We start from the raw sequence: 17,822 nt of genomic DNA, 5'->3' as shown, positions 1-17,822 counted from the left end.
CAAAATGGAGACATTATATTATATTATATTATATTATATTATATTATATTATATCTTCTCATAATATATTATTTGTTTACACATTGTTCTGTATCTGTGTTTGACCTCCCACATTTGGATCAATTGAACACATTATTGCATGGACACAGTCAATCATCAGAAAGAGAATTCAAAATCATTATAATTCCTCCTCCTCGTACCTTATTTTCTTTCTACAGTCTAATAATGTGACTCCAACATACCCTCCAGTGATTTGAACACTTCTATGTGCAGTGCACAGAAAAACTTTATTGAAACAATTTATGTAAAACAGCTCTTAACCAGTACATCACCTAATTGCTTCATTTTCTCCTCTTGGTGACATTTGTGTTTTGCTTTTTTTTTTTTTTTAAACATATTCAAAACTCTTTCATAGAAAAAATAATCTACAATTACATAGCAAAAAAAAAAAAAAAAAAAAAAAAAAAAAACATCAGTGGAAATGTTAAGGCACTTGATCACCAAAAAAGGCCACAATTAGAAATGTTTCACTCATTTGGTTCTTTAGTTAGCAGAACACAGAAAGACACAAAATTTTGATATGGCAGTACAGACCGAAATGAAGACGGCGGTAAGACGATTCAAAATCCTACTCTAACTTGTTTCTCAAGTCAAGTGAACAATATTTAATTTGGTCCCACGCATTCAAGAAGTGCTCCTTGAATTACATATGAAACATAAATGATGAGGGATTTTGCATAAATTATAAACTGGTGACATGAACAGACAGAACCTGTGACTGAAATAAAAATCTTGGCAGTGGGACACAGTCGAGAGCATAAGAAACTGAAACGCTGGTTGACCAGAAGATGGCAGTAGAGATGATTTAAACAGCGACGCTGCAGAGTTAGTGACTTAAGAGAAGAGGTAATTTCTAGAAACTTTATACCCTTCTTTTGACAGTATTTATTTTGACTTTGGTTTATTTGACACTTTTTAAGCCAACTAAGAATGTGAGTGGTGGGAATAGGTTCTGATGGGACAAACCAGAACTAAAACTCTCTCCTTAAATATAATAATAAGTCTGCTGATCTACTCCGTCTGTACACCAATGAAGACATACCGATGAGAAACAACATCCAAAACAGCCAAGAAGTTAAAGTGTGTTTGAATACTTACAGAGGGCTGTCGGTTTAGAAATGTGGACTTAAGAGCTTGTTTAATGCAAAAGGGAAAGAAGGTCGATGAAGTTATTACAATAAAAAGATACAAAAATAGTCCTCCATAATTTCACTTTGCAACCAAAATAAATAAAGCCAGCATTTGGGAAAGGCGGTTTTCTTACTCCGCCTGTTTACGTTGTTATAAACTGACATTTCACTGGAAATAAACAGTTCTTCACAGAGCTTTGAAAGGAGGACACATCCACCATCTGAATTTTCCTTCACAAGGATGGAAGATTATATTTGTGTAGCTACTCTGAGTTAGAACGGGATGCTATTGTTCCTCCGCCGGCGTTTAACCCGCCGCAAGTGCGCTGTCCAGCTCTGTGCATACCATAGCTTGCTTGAGAGGTCATTGTTGCTCCAATAATTCCTCCGAAAAGGCACAAAAGTGACAGCTTCTTGGCGGAGTCGCCGCAAATCGGACAGTGAGACGTCATTTCACCCAGGAGAAGCTTCCTAACGAGGTTTTGGCCTCACTTGGAACCTGAATTCGTCTGTTTTACCACTGACATCTGGACCGGAGCATTCCCCCACCTGAGACAGCCACACTTAGCATCACATAAACCGAGGTCCAGTCTTACTGGGTTTAGTTTGAACAGCATGGGTGGAGAAGCACCGGCTTGGCAAAGGGGAGGAAAAAAAGAGTCTTTCTTAACCCTGCAGAGAAAAATGCTAGGTCTCCTCATCCCATAGGCAGAGCTGTTTCTGGGGAACGTAGTAGGTAAAATGGTAGCCCTTGCTACAGCTCTTTATGCCACACTTGTACGTAGAGCCTTTTCCCGTCGTGTCCCGGCTTCGGCAGTATTTCAGCAGACACGGGTACCACTCCAAACGCAGGCTGTACGTGCAGAGACAGGGCTGCCACAAGTCTTTAGTAGAATGACAGGCCTGAAAGCTGGGCACCTCTGTTGTTTGGGGCAAGACCTCGAATATGGAGCTGTCCAATCCTATAACACCAACAGAGGAGACGCATTAGTGCTTGTGGCATTTAAAAACAAAAGCTCGCCATTGTGCAAATCACCCTCTTTCTGATTACACTCAATTAAGTACTGTATTGAACTGGAGGGGCCGAACAAAGTGGCTGAAAAAGAGGGTACGTAGGGCAGCAAAAGGGAAGCTTTGTTATGCTAAGTGGATGCTACCATGATTCCCTCTGCAGATAACGGTGTGGAGTGCTTGGTGAACCATGACCATCAACATTGTTGCCTATATAACAAAGCTGTCAGTGGACAATGGCGCTGTCATGCGGATTCTCCTCAGCCTGAATAATTTGGGACTTCGTGGCCATTAAGAATCTGGATCCAACTGCAAACTTTTAAAAACAAATGGTTCAATAAGTTTGAAATGCGCACACTCAAACACTGTCCAAGTGAAATGTGGAACGTAAAGATAAATGGGGGGGGGCACAGATAGCATGAGCAAGCGCAGAGCCTTATCGAGAAGCACGAAGATAGCACGTGGAGTCATATCTCTAAAATGAAGTGGAAAGAGGTGTTTGGAGGATAGAAACAAGATAGACAGTGTTGGGGAGATAAATAACGTTCGCGCAGAGATAAAGTGTGCAGAGCCGTCTTTCACTCAGACCAGACCACATGCCCCGTTCAGAGCACGTACTAACATGCATCCTGATTGGATCACATCCGTCCAGCTTGTGCAGGGGCGAACACACGCACTGAGGATGCGTTTGAGATCAGATCACTGAGACCACATTTGAAGGTGGCTCGGGCCTCTTGTGACCACATTTCTTCAACAGTGGGAACACAAGAGACAGTTTATGCCTAATCATAAGCAGAGTTTTGCCTCATTCGTTTAGAGGAAACACACAGCTGTTATTTTGAAATATGGTCAGGGGAAAAAAAAGGCTCCACCGAGTGTTTGTTAACTAGGAGAGTCTTAAAAACATTCTGTCCTTGTAGCTCTTAATTAACAAAGTTATGAATGCACCTGAACAATAATTCATCTGCTAAAGATGAGACTATGTGCAGTTTCATCAACATATTGGCCCTTTGTTTATGTTGATGTAGTCGTACAGTAGTAAGCTAAATACTCCGACCAGGCATAACATGATGACCACCTTCCTAATATTGTGTAGGTCTCGCTTGTGCCTCCAAAACAGTTTTAAGTAATCAGGCAATGGACATCTGAGTGTGTCCTGTGCTGTGAGGGAACAGGATGTTGTTATTGGAGGCCTTTGGGTCCTATGGGTTGAAGGGAGGGGCCTCTGTGGATCAGGCTTGTTCCTGTGCATCCCACAGATACTTGATTAGTTTGGGTCAGGTCAACACCTTGTGTTGTTCTTCATGTTTTCCCAGTTGTTCCTAAACCATCTTTTGCATGTGCCTGTGTCAGGCTGCATCCTGCTGGAGTGTCAGTGTTATGGGGTGGGGGTGTATGGTCTGGTCTGGTCTGGTCTGGTCTAGGTGGGTGCTACGCATCCACACGGATGTCGGGTCCGAAAGTTTCCCGGCAGAGCAGTGAACTGTCACAAGATACTCAATGTTATTCACTTCTCCTGTCAGTGGTTTTAATGTTGTATTTTCTCAATAATGGCCGGTGTCTTCATTTACCTAATTGAATAATAACACATGTGCTTTCAGACTTCATAGCTCATTTTGTTTGTGTCAAGTCTGGATGCAAACACAAAAAAATACAGCTCTGCCTGTGGTTCCGAAACGGTAGTAAGTGACGAGCCATTGGAGACAGCAGCTGTTTGGAAAATAGTCTACCGTGCCGTTTGCATACAGAATGTGAAACTGGTGCCTTGAGACCTATGTTAACACCAGGGCCAGAGTTTCCGCAAGTTCCAGTGATAATCCTGACCTTTGTCCAGCCAGTGTTTGACATCTGCCTCCCTGGTGTAGATGGCCTCCCGGGCCTCGCTGCACATGTTGTGGATGTGGGAGCTGAGCTGCCAGGCCCGGCTCAGATTGACCGCGGCGCTCATCGTCAGCTGCTCCAGTCCGCGCCGCTCCTCCGCCAGGCGAATGGCGTGAGGGTTTTTCTGCGGAGGCAGCAGAAAATAATCACACCCTCCGATTTCCCCGAGCAATGTAAAAATGACTGCAATAACTCAAGCTCTTCTGTACCTGTCTGAGACGGGCCATGGACTCGCTGGGGATGATCTCATTGCGGTTGAGCCGCGAGATGAAGCACAGCGCCTGGTACTGGTTCTGCCCCCTCTCCAGTTCGCCCAGGATCAGCGCACGGAATATCTTCACATCCTGCAAAAAAAAACAAAAAAAACACACACACAGGGGATGAAAGGGATGACTGGCTGCACAGATAAACAGATGATTCCCAAGGAGACATTGAAGTGGTCCGTGGGGCGAGGTTATAATAGCCTAGTATTTATATGTGCAGGCTCATACAGATTAGCACAAATATTCGTTCTGTTTCGGTACTTAATGTAGCACTTTTCCAGACACTGTAAGTAATTCAATATGTGGAGCTCAGAGATGATCAAACAACTGTCTGCTAGGAGTAAAGAGCGGGGTTGTGCTCGCTGCAGCCTCATTTGACAGTTTGTTGATACATTTTATTGTCTGTAGGCCTGAGAAGCTGCAGCCGCGCTCTGGTTATTTGTACTGTCGAATTAAAGCTCGCGGGCCCATTCCCGGAGAAACTTATCAGAATTTCTCACATGCTGCAGAAATTAGGAACATTTGGCCGCGTCGTTTTATGTGGAAATGTACTAGTAGGAAAATGTTGATAGTGGAGATTCACTCAAAAAAAAAAAAAACAAAAAAAATGTGTTGCTGTTGGCAAGTGTCTGAGAGATCTGGCACCAAACCCAAGGCCATAAAGTGCCCTGTGAGTGAGAATGCAAAGCATGATGGGAAGCTCAGACGGTGGGGAGAGCAGAGTAGCAGACCTGTCCTCCTATTCATCAGACGTCCCCTCCCCTCCTTGGCTTCGGCTTCAGCACACAGACACACACACAGACACAGTCCCAAGCACCCCTCCTCCGCTTTTCACACACCCGTCTGAAGCAAACAGGCTGCAGAGGCCAGAGGAGTAGCAGTCCTGTCCCTGAGCGGGAGGAACTCTGGGACAGATAAAAAGCCTAGAGATAACCCCATTGAGTTTTCCTTAAGCTCTTTGGTCCCACTTCCGGTGTGGAAAAAAAAAACAATACACGCTGGCACAAAAGCAATACACCATGCCTTCCCGAAGTGTTTGCGCTCCGTAGTTCTTTATAGACTACTTTGCATGATCGCTAGTTCTTCACTCCAAGAAGCACTTTTTGTCCGCTAAAAGAGCTCCTGGCAGGCGTACAATAGAAGCATGGGTATTACACAAGACAATCATGCGATACTATTTGACCTTTGGAAAGAAAATTACTGAGCAAATATTGATTGAATCTCTGAACCGCTCAGAGTTTTGGAAAACATGAACTCAGAGGGCCATGGAAACACAGGCAGCGGAAATCAGACACCACAGTCACTCGCACGCTGTGATAAAAAAGCGAGTAATTAAAGAGACTAGAGGAAGCTGGAATATGTGTAACAGCGAGAAGGAGACGGGCAAAAGTGCCATTTGGCCTCGAGCGCAGGGAGACGCAGAGGCCGTGGCTTCAGGACCTCCCATATTGCAGACACATGGAGCTACGCAGGGACACGGTGTGTGTTCGTGTGTCGGTGTGTGTGTGGGGAGAAGGAAGAGGAAAGGCATTCGTGTCAGCCGCATGGATTTGCCCCAAGGCTCTCTGGGTAATTACAGAGAAGAAGCAGGGCAGCTCCACCAACTTCTTTGGACCCAGTTCCACGGTTAAGCATAGACACTGAGAGATCTCCTCCTCCTCCTCCTCCTCCTCCTCCTCCTCCTCCTCCTCCTCCTCCTCCTCCTCCTCCTCCTCCTCCTCCTCCTCCTCTCTCCTCCTCCTCCTCCTCCTCCTCTTGTGTCCTCATGTGTCCTGATTAATGAGTGTGTACTCCTGCTGCCCTGCATTTGGGTTCAGGCCAAAGGGGAACGGGCAGAGCAACACTACGTACTGTGGCAACAACTTTTACAAACGGTGCGCCATAATTACACAACACACACTAGAGGGAATATTATGACAGTGCTAGCGCAGTGGAAGAATCCACTACACTATCAGATCCATTTAGATGCAGTAAAATACAGAAATGCAAAAATACTTGGCAGTAAATGAAAGAAAATCCAACACAGGTCAAAGTACATAAGTATAAGCAGCAATGTGCAGACAGCATAAAAGTATTGGTTTGGATTGATATATTGTTGTATTATGACATTTTTAGATTATATATACTGAAGGATCAGTGTTAAAGCAGCATATTATTGTAGTGGCTGCTAGTTTGGACTCTTAACACACACCTAAATATGGTCAGAAAAAGGTCAGCTTCAGAGTTTTTGAACTTTTTCCAGATACGTTTTCCGAGATATTGCACCATTTAAACATTAACCGAAATAAAACCACGTGAAAAGTTTAGAGCTATTATCTCGCAGACATTTGAAATGTTGAAATGTGACCCTGACTACGTGCTGCTTTTGGTGGGATGTCCGAAGCCAAAAAAATGCCTGGAAATAACTGGTTTCATCTTTAAAAAAAGAAAAACCGTGTTTCCAGCGTCTAAAATATTCATCTTAAAGCTCCCAGGGCGACGCAGTGGAGTAGAAGATGCAGCATTTCCCTCTGTGATGTCAATCTACCAGCTTTTTCCTGTAAATTCCGAGAAGGTCTCCGTAACGTTTTCTCACAGACAGTTTCTAGATGAGAAAACCGATACCCCTCTCGTGTCAGGGTGTCATAGATAAAAAGATACCACCAGCAGTCAAGTAGGAAGTTGCCACTGTCAGAAAGGTAACACAATCCACCCACGATCACCTGTACAGCTCACCGCCACTTGACATGTTATATCTTGCTTGTTTAGTCCAAACAGAAACCAAAGTGTGACGATGACAAGTTGTGATTTTATGAGGGGGGCTATGTGCATTACTCATCCTTGGAAAAGGCACCGTAACTTCCTGAAGTCCAGTTGCTGCGCGCAGCCAAAAACACCATCCGGCGTGTAACTACAATCTGAATGTTCTCATCACAAGCAAAGCATCTGTTGACTACAGGGTGATACTTAGTGCGCAGGCATAAACATGCTATTTAGCACCTCATCCAATTCAATAAGAACTGCTCATTAAATAACACAGATATACAAATGAACAAAATATATATCTACCTGTCTGCAGTCTACAATTAAGTCAAATTACGTTTAATTGCGTCCCCAAAGTGCAATAACAAACCAGCGCCGATATCGCAACAATTGAGGCACCGCTAAAGTAATATCCAAACTATTTTCTGGAAGCAAACAGAGTAATAGCAGTGACATCATCTCCACGTCCCCCATCCAGACAGAAGCTGCTGGATTCAGCTGTTTGTTTGGACAAGACTAGACTCACTTCATGCCTGAAACCCAGCGCTGGCACATGTGCACACTGACTCATGCTGCCATTCAGAGGCAGATAAAAGAAAGCAGAAAGAGCGAAATGCACGGTGGTGTGATTAAAAGGAGGCCTTACACCTGTTCTCTTGATGACAGGTAACATCCAAACACCGGGGGAGAGAGAGGGAGAGAGAGAGAGAGAATGAGGACAGAACTGAGGGATCAAACAACAGCTACTTCTTTTTAAATGTTCCAAGTGGGCTGGTGGTGTTTTTTGTTTTTTTTTTCTTTTAACCTGAGGGTATTATGCAAACTGCTGAAGGGGAAAGATACAGGTACATTATGGCTCTGACAGAAGATCAGACAAATATCGTAGAGGTTGTGTGGGAGCAGTAGGAGGGGGGAGTAACTGTTTCTTGTTGCTGTGCGTAAATATCCCAGGTTGCCAAACAGTAGGTTAGTGAAACATGAACAGGAAAACACAAGCTTTAGGAGCACATCATCAGGTAGACCTGCCGGAGCTTGAAAATGAAGAGCAAGGCCACTTGAATTCACAACAACTCCTTTTAAAAAAAAAAAAAAAAAAAAAAAAAGGTGAGGCCTCAAGCCTGAAGTGTATTTCCATTTCCATAGACTCTAAAAATAAAATTAAAGGTTTGCAGACCAACATTAGAGAAAATCACCAGGTGCGCGCATTAGAAATTAAAAGCACAACATGGCCCTGTCTTTAAAAAGACGCCACAATCAAAGGACAGCATAGCCTTGAGTTTTTTTCTCGCAGACCAGCGCAGCGTAAATGTCAGCACGGCTATAAATAATCCACACAAGTACAGATTCCCCTCTTACACCCCGGACTTCTTAGTCCATTTGGAGACAAACTACCACTGGCCGGCAGCCAAACACAAGCCTGCATTCATGCGGCCTGACTAGTGGGTCATACCAAGACCTGTTAAACAGGAGAGAGGGTGGGGGGCCCCCCGTTTCATTGGTGGTTACCTTTGGTGCGCCAGATTATTTAAGAGGTGCACAAAAGCCCATTCAGGCAGTCAAAGAGTGCCATTTACAGTGGACATTCTCCTGCACTGTAACCTAGCTGGCCAAACAGTCACCTCACAGAGCGTGTACCTGGATTACTGGCTGTGAAAATGAGAGCTGGGAAGGCTAACACTAAAAGAAAGCTTGTTTTTTTTTTGTTTTGTTTTTTCTATGACGGCTCTGTCACCAAGACAGGCTTAAATTGTAAAACATTTACGTGGGATTTGTGCAACACCTTTTACACTAACTGTACCAGAGCACACTTGCAAACAAGGATGTGTTTAAACACCCCCCACACAAACAGTGTGCCAGAGGCTGTCCCCCTGTGCAGGGGGTTCTTCCTGTTTTCAAATCCCCTCTAAGACCCTGTCTGTTGATAAAGCTGTTGGCTGTCTGCAGAGCACCGTTGGTCAGGCATGCCCCGATGAGTCACCAGTGACCAATGTGAGCCTGTGTAGGTATTTAACTGGTCAAGTAGTTCACGCTGGAACCAAAAACTTCTGAAAAGCACCAACCCATGTCTGTATTTATAGCGCTATTAAACAGCCCAACACAGAGCAGATTAAATCACACAAAGTCCCAGCTGAAACCATTAGTCTGACGCGACGAAACGCTATATTTACCTTTAAGATCCCGAGCCGACCTGGACTGCTCTGAATGCGCTTCAACATCAACATATGGATTTACCATGTTTGGCGATGGGGAGGGTATTTGCAGTGGTGCGTGCAAGAGGGGAGCCAGTCAGAGAGCACAGGTGTAGAGGCAGAGATTAAAGATCACTTTGGGAGACAGAGAAGGGGGAGAGGAAGAGACGCACACAGGACAAAAGGAGCAGGAGAAAAGCCGCTAAAGCTAAGAAACGCTCGAGTCGAAGCTAATTACAGTCGCTCCAAAGGCAGGAATGCGGAGTCACATTCGGGGCTGGTCACACCTGGCTGTCCAGAGAGGCAACCAATTAGTAAACAGAGGCAGTGAATGGACCATCAAAACACGGGAGGCTGTGGAAAGAAAGGTGCCCCCCTCCACCCACCCACCCCTTGCCTATAATCCTGACAACAATGGAGGGCAGCTTGCTTTTCTGATGGCCAGAGTTTTAAGATCGAACTCGATATGTTAAAAAAAAAAAAAAAAAAAAAAAAAAAAAAAACTTCAGACCTGTGCGAAATGTGTGCCGACCGCAAAGAGGGAGAAATTCATCCACACACACAGTCTGGATACAATTAACCAGACAGTCAAACTGTTTATGGAGACTTTGCATTCAGGAAATGAGAGTGGGGGCTACAACTGAGTACTAACAGGGAAGGAAATGAGTCAGATAGATAAGGAATAAACAATGGACATGGCTACAGTCCCATTCAGCCTCCAACTGTTGTTACACATCTGTCATATCCTGCCGCAAAGAGAGACACAAAAACAAAGCACTAAAATATATTATGGTATTATTATTAACTAAGTACAGCCCTCGGCCGTTTCAATAGTAGGCTTTCTTGTTTTTGTCAGACCTTTGCCAACAGAAAAGCTGTTGTATGTCTGAAAGAGTGACACAAGATCTGTTTATTTGACAAGCAAAGGGGTGATGTAATACCTTCCCAGATGTGGACACTTGTGCCTTTAGCTTTTCAACTTCAATGTCTGCACTGTCACTTAAGTTAAATAGCAATAAAGAAGTCTGAAACTAAGCAGGCGACTGTTCCCCAGAAGGATACAGTCATAAATTTGACAAAAGGACATTTCAGGATACTGTGGGAAAAACAGAACGGAAGCTTTTGGAAGAGCAAGTGCTTTGTTACCTCTTTTTTTTTTTTTTTTTTTTTTTTTTTTTAAACTTGCCAAACGCAATCTTAAAACCTCAGAGTTAGTTAGGAAAGATAACAACTATGTACACCGCGAGCCACGACGGCCGTCTCCCTGCCCTTCAAAGGCTGCAATCACAGCACCGTGCCGTCCACTGTCCCGCATAGGAAAAAAAGAAATATCTGAAAAGGTTGACGATAGCCGTCTCTGCTCTCCGCTCTCCGCTCTGTTCTCTTCCCCTGGATGCATGCGAGAAACTGTGGGAATGAGAAGCTTTTTCTTTATCAGCAGCATTATGGATGAACATCTGGTCGGCTGGTGGGAGGGGGATGAAGGATAAAGACACCAACAGGGGCAAAGGGGCCATGAGAGGCCAAAGGGGGCCCATGTGGGGGCCTTGACGGGCCACACCGAGGCCACAGAAGAAGGTGCTCTCCTGGGATTCAGACCCGACGGCGAACAAAAGGAGGAAAAAAGACGTGCGTATGAGTTTATCTGTGGAAAGACCCTCTCATTGCGCTCACTGCAAACGCAAGCTGCACGGAGCAGAAAAAGAAACTAGTCCAGTGTAAAGGCAAAAGACCTCCAAGCGCTTCCAACTGATACGTCATTCATCATGAGCAGAGATAAGAAGACTGCAGCTCCTCTGAATCAGACATCTTCTTTCGCTAAACATATAACATATCTGAGGAATTTATCTCTTCCACATAGAAAAAAAAAGCATAAAAAGAGAAACGTCGTGGGAGTCAAAGTCTTCTAAAGTTACTGCTGAAACGTAAACAAACCCTAAATGGCTGTTTGTGCCTCACCGTCACCTTTCGCAGCAGCGGTGCGGAAGGACTCGTGGCCCTAACCTGCTCTGAACTGTCTCAGCGGCATTTCCTGGTGACAGTTACAGGTGACACTTACCTGCAAAAATACCACTGCACATGTTTGTGCAAGTGACAAAGTGGGATGGTGTTTCAAGGCTGAGTAAGAGGGAAGGTGTGGCAGGCGAAAGAAAGGGCCAAGTAGGAAATGTGGCGACTGTACTGACTTGCATCTGACCTGCAATCAGAGAAAAACAACATGCATTCGCTTCTCTTGGCAAACAAGAAGAAAGCACAAACAGGATTGCCAGCAGGCCTCCCACATGGGGCTGACGGCCAATAAAGATGACAGACTAAATCCAACTGATCAGTTCGTCTTTTTAAAATTGCATGTGAAAGCCAAGAGAGTACCGGGAACCTGGCAAAATGGGTCACAATCTGTATCCCGACGGGACGGCAAACAGAAAGGCCAACCAACCTGGCTCCGCCCCTACAACTTTTATTATGTGCTCGACATAGCACACGAGGGCGTGTGGAGAATCTCCAATTCATTCTTACAGTAAGATTATTGCTGGGTGTGTCCAAAAAAGCCTCTGCGCTTTGAAGACATTCAGGACGCACACTACAGTGAACTGACCCGAGGGCAACGCGGCTTGCAGCTGCAACACAATCCGGTTTGTAAAGTCAACATGAAGTGAGAATTAATAAAAAAACGGCTCACACACTCATTCACACTGCAGCGCCATTGTCTAAGCTAAAGCCAGCCCCGGTAAACATGATAGTGTGAAACAGCATCAAGGGGCTTCCCCGCGTCGGCTGGTCCGATGACCCATCGCTACTTTGAGGAGTCACTCGCGCCACATCCGCACTGACGTGGATTCTTTTAAAGTGATCTAGCTCCGAGGGAAAATGCCTGACAATGCATTATAAGTGCCGTTTACGAAACCTTTCGAATCATCACTGACTGGTGTGTGACTAGTTCTAAAGCTTACAGATTAATGCACCCTCAAAAACTAATATTTGAGCTTTGTGCAGAAGCTGAACGTTGGTTGATAGTAGACGTTCCAAGGCCTTGATTTCCTATGTAAACCTGTTGGAGTATTTCAAAATGATTTCAAATGTTTCTCAAGTTAAACAAGTGGGACATAAAAACAGTGACAGGTGTATGTATAAAGCTAGGTCTTCGTCCTATCGGTACTTTTGAAAGGAGAATACATTCAGCGCTCAATCTGGGCTCATCCAATGCTCTGAGGCCGCTATCAGCATGGCGGATTTAATAGGAACATAAGTTGAGGGCTCGTCTCCAAGCTGTAAATGTCTGAGTTTGAATTATATCTTTCCGTCACATGGGAACAGCCTATTCGTCACTTCTTGTCACTGACGGTTTTTCCACCTGTTATCGCTGTAACTTGCGCTGTTCCCTCTACACATCCTGGTCACTTGCCCCCTTTGCTTCCCATCCACACTAGCGAAAACTATTTTCAAGCGTAAACACCCACTTTCACACCTTATTCGCGAATGTACCAAAGGTTAATCTGTCCCCTCAGATCTCATGCTATAAAGCTATATGGTACATGCAAGTGTGGCTCCGAAAGGATGTGCACCACTGCATCCCAGATATTAAACCCTCTTAAAGCGTTAACTCAGCCGAGAGGGCTGCGAAGTCACCCGCATTCCTGCATTGATCAAACCCATTAGTTGGACATGAAAGCAGGACACACGGAGCACAAACTGATTAGCCCCTCCGACAAACTCCCTACATCTGGAGAAACCCAAGACAGCCCTTCAAATATGCGAGACATTTCCCTCAGATTAATCTCCAAGACGTGGTTTATGTTCAGCTCAAGGTTTTTTTGACTGTGTAAGACCATAAATTGTTGGAGCGGTTTCTGCAAACAAGTGACTGTTCAATTCAAACAACGGCACATCTGCGTTCAGATTTGTCTGGAGTTGCAAAATTGGACGCTCAGCATGTCACTGAGCTGCAGACAGATAGCCGCAATTTGACATAATGGCTAGATGTGGCTGTAAATACTTCATCGAGACACAAGGGGGGGAAAAAAAAAATCACAAACATAAAATCCCTTTATGACGCTGCGTTACAGAATAAGTGTGGTGGGTAACCAAGTCCCTCCCAGGATTCCTTTATTTCATGAAATCCTGACATCGTACCCCTTCAGCGGTTTGAATTTACTCGACAGTTTCACCCGCATGACGAGATTTACTCAACATGACACACATCCTCTTTCCCAAATGTCCACATGCTTTCACCTGAAATCGCTGCTCATTCTCACAGTGATTCATTGCCTGGATAAGGCTGACTAAACGTCTCCCTCACATCAAGCGAACCACTCCGCAACAGCTAAAACGTTTAGTTGTTTTTTGCCACGTATTCACAACGAGGCAGTGAGCCCATGGGCTGCTGTCTCTTGGACGCAATCTTACACATCCTTGTTTGTTCAGTGACGAGTGTAAATGAATTCTTCCAGAGAGTACATTAACCTGTGCTGCAGTGCTTATCCACCTTTTGGCTGCGTGGCGTGGTTAGAACAGTGTTTAACATTCCTGTTAAAATGCTCTCCTTCCCACGTGCATTCATCTGAACTGTATATTCATGGCAGCTGGAAGTGACAGCTCGTCCAACTTTCCATAAATCTTGGGAGATGCAGCACAAGAGCTGAATGAAAACCACATGCGGGAGGAACGGGGGGATGGAGGGGGGGCAGGAGACAACGAGGGGGACAGAGGGAGGAAGAAAGAAAGAGAGGAGGGCAAGGACGCTGACCTACAACTGGAACGGATAAATCACGCAGCGGAAAAATAAAGTGATCTAAGAGGTTCTGTTGGATTTATTCTAATAAACAAAACCATATGTGCAGATGCATGTGCAAGCGACGAGGGGCAACCGCACCACCGAGGGGACGCCCGCTCCTCACAGATCAGCGAACGTCTCTTTCTGTCATTGTGTCTCCAGTGATCGGGGGCGATGGCCTCCTCTCTTTCAACTCTAAATTAGCTGTTTTAGTTAGTGAACCAGACGTGCAGATCAAAAAGGTCAGACATGCCCACTTAATCCTGGTAAATCTCCCCCTTCACATCTCGCCAGCCTGTCAGCTTCTGTGTGATAGCAACCATCACAGACACATGCCTCAGCTCTGTGTGCCTCCGAGAGCACCCACCCCCCTGGTCCAGAGCAGCCGTCGCTTTTCCTTCCAGGACATTTATGTGTCAAAACTGAAACAGCGTCATCTTTCCAAAAGAAAAAGAGAAAAAAAAAAAGGAAATCATGACCACACTGCTGCAACGGGTGGGGACACTTGATCTGCTCATCTACTTTTAGAAGAATGCTAAAAATGGCCTCTTATGATCAGCTCTGGACTGGACCCATGCAGCAGCAGGAGCTTTACAGCCACTGGGGTCTGTGGGCGTCCACATCTAAGGAGCAACAGCTGTCCTGACCTCTGAAACGCACACTGTGATGGAAAAAGATGAATGAAGCTCGCTGCTTCAAACTCGCTGCCCGTGACTTACAGCAACTGTAAGCTTTAGGGGCGATTTTCCTTTAAGCTACAGATTTGTGACCTTGCATACTTGCTTAGGGGGCGACGGTTCATCTTGAGCCGAGAGGTCGTTGTGTCTAAATGGTTTCAGCCTTTAAAAAGGTCTTTACACATTTGTGGTAGGTCATGAGAAAAGTAAAAGGAATGCAGGATGAAGGAATAGTAAACTCATAATTCTTGGGGTTTTTGCTGATGTTAATATGAATCATACACAACTCTTGATCAGATTTTGTCTTGAGGCATCTCACTTTACATGAAACTCACTGGCTCTCACCAGCTTTCATTAATGTAAATGACTGAATTATGTCTGTATTTACCTCTCTACTAGCAGAATAAATTACGAATGTAATACTCTATTTAAGACACAGTTTTATTGGGGGCCGCATTGAGACTTGTTCGCTGCAGACATTGCATTGGAAACTGTGAAGTTTACAGTTATTCAAACATTTGAATTTGCACAATTTAAATCTCACATCAACCACGTATCCCCTCTATTTAAGACTCAGTTTAATTGGACCTCCTGGAGACTTCCAGGACCGCTGATGGGCCGCAGACTTTACTTTGGGAACCGTTGAGTTGACTCTCTTGTAACAAGTTATGATAACTTATAGTTAATTAAACACTTGAATGCGCTAAACTTAAATCTAATATCACTCGTGTCAGAATGAATAGGGGGAAATGTCCCCTCAAGGCTCAGCGGCGTTTGGTTGGAGTGTTTCCTGGACTCCCTCTCACCTGTTTGAAGTCCGCCACGAAAGTGATGAGCGTCCCGTCTCCCTGCTTGAATTCGAGCGATATCGAGTCCCTCTCGCTGTCCGCCTCCAAAAGCTCCTCAGTCACCAGTCCGTCAGCGAGCCGGACGCGGACCCGCAGCTCCGAACCGAGTCCCACGGCGACGACCAGCACCAGGGCGCAGAGACGGGTCAGTATCCGAACCGAAGCCGCAGAGATGCAACTCGCAAACATCCCCAAAGACGCAAGACCGAAGCCCATGAAGGAAAAACTCGAGGCGAAACCCACAGCTCTGCGTTCATATCCCCCAACTGTGTTCTTGGGTTTTGCGTAAAGTCTTTCCCCTTCAAGCTGAAAGCGGGGGCTCTCGCTAGTTCATACCTCACACTTCTTCCATATGGCCCCCCCGCCCGTGTGCCAGTACTTCCAAGCGCACCTCCAATCAATCCGCTTACTAAAATCTCTGCTTTTCACTTGTGGGGAACATACTTCACTCCCATTGAAAGTTTCTCGCTCCGGTGTTGTTGTTTAAGATCATGCGCACTTCAGTTTCACACGCACTACAGCTCACAGCCAGACGATCACCGCACGCTGCTTCTCATTCTGCTTTGTGTTGATATTCCTTTTTTTCCTCCTCCTGAAATTCATACAGTCCCGTCACTTCCTACCCGTCGGTATCCCACCAAACTTTCTGCGCTCTCTCTCTCTCTCCGTGTGTGCGAGTGAGAGGGCGCAGGGATGGTAGTAAACTCTTAAAGCCACACCACCCTCGGAAAACTCTTGCCCATCCCCCTAAAGGCCTCATGTGATTCTCCTGCACTCCAGCGAGCAGGGCTAATAATACCCCCCCAACAATTATAACAGAGGTGTTTGTTCGGATTTGTAAATTATAGTTTTGTGGATGTCGCTCTCTCATGTAGGGATAAATAAAGGGTTGGATAAATTGTAACTTGCAGTTGGCCTTGATCAGAAAGCAAACAATAACTATTATATTATATATCTGCATATTGCTTAAAAAAAAAAAGATCATACACATTTATCCCACATATTTGTTTGGTTTCTTGCGTCCTAAATGTGTGAAAATGAGACTAGTTCTGTGAAAATCACCACTACAGTCAACCACCTACAACCAAATAATAGAAGATAAGATGTAAGAGGCTCTGCTGATCTGCATTTCTTATCTTAAAAGCAAAAGTGGCAATGAAAATGTATATCTTTATCTTGTTTTTCATAATTTTTAATCTTCCCGACACCTCTTGCGTTAACTGCGAAACCTCCCGAAATAAATCTATCAAGTAATTGCTGCCTTTGATGACAGCGCACGGTTGATTCACAGATTTCAGCTGAGGGAAAATACACTCCTTTATTCCCCTCGTGTACCTTATTTAATTTTTACGATGCCCCCGAGGGGAAGCTCGACAATCCTCGGGTGAGAGCTGCCAAACAGATGAAAGCGGCGCTGTGCTTGAAGGAAGATCCCAGAGTCACATTAAATGGTAGATTAACTCTGTGCGCTGTGTTGCGGGGAGAAGGGATGGCGTCCCTGCAGTAAACCCCCAGTTGTGTTATCTCTATCGCTGTCATTCTGGGTGGGCTCAGCTCCGGGCTGGCGACCCCAAATGTGGCAGCACTAGTGAAGGGGAAAACAAACAAAGAGGCCATAAAGAAGAGCAAACATTATTAGGTGGGCCAGGCAAACCAAACCGGGTCCTGGATCCTGGTAGGCTGGAGGAGATGAGGTTAGGCAAACACTCGGCTTTTGTGATGGAGCTCCGGAGTATTCTCTGAGCCAAGAGTAGGTGATGGGCTGCAACGGCTTACATCTTTATTAAACTTTCACATAGGTGAAACATCATGCATGCATGCGGCCTCAAAACTCAGGGGCAGTTTTCGAAGCAATCTGAATTTCCACGAATCCATACATACAGCAGTCCAAAGTGCAGTAGCTGGCTGTTTACCTACAGGCAGATATGAGAGACAGACACAAGCTACAGTGTACCGAGGGCGTTAATGATTAACCAGCAATTGCACTGTCCTGTGGTAATTACTGACACAACAGGCAGCGCATAGTTTGTCACGTCAGTATCGTGCCTCACTCGCACTTTGTGCGCCCGCCGTGAGTCAGAAAAGAACTATTTTTATGTTGCTGTATTGCTAAGAACGAGAGATAAGAAAGTGAAAATCATTAAACAACCTGCGTGTCGTACTCACCCGTACTGACCTGCTGCTAAATGTCCTCCCGTCCCTGTTGTTTCCTTGTGCACTCCAGTTTGGCGGTCCTCAGATTTACGGGAA

The 17,822-nt window shown here is 45.1% G+C and overlaps 1 protein-coding gene across 1 annotated transcript; it reads right to left on the bottom strand.

The window, feature by feature from the left end:
• Nucleotides 1-268: 268 nt before the first annotated feature.
• On the bottom strand, nt 269-16,260 carry oafa (OAF homolog a (Drosophila)). The gene is made up of 4 exons (XM_047594088.1): nt 15,531-16,260; nt 4,292-4,426; nt 4,026-4,206; nt 269-2,152 (listed from the first exon to the last, which is right to left on the bottom strand). Exons 1-4 carry the CDS (start codon nt 15,786-15,788, stop codon nt 1,878-1,880), a joined length of 849 nt encoding a protein of 282 aa, XP_047450044.1. The 5' UTR covers nt 15,789-16,260; the 3' UTR covers nt 269-1,877.
• Between the last annotated feature and the right edge of the window lie 1,562 nt (nt 16,261-17,822).

Source organism: Mugil cephalus, chromosome 9, assembly GCF_022458985.1.
Source record: "Mugil cephalus isolate CIBA_MC_2020 chromosome 9, CIBA_Mcephalus_1.1, whole genome shotgun sequence".
Taxonomy (NCBI): Eukaryota; Metazoa; Chordata; class Actinopteri; order Mugiliformes; family Mugilidae; genus Mugil; species Mugil cephalus.
This window is presented reverse-complemented; position numbering and strand designations above follow the sequence as displayed.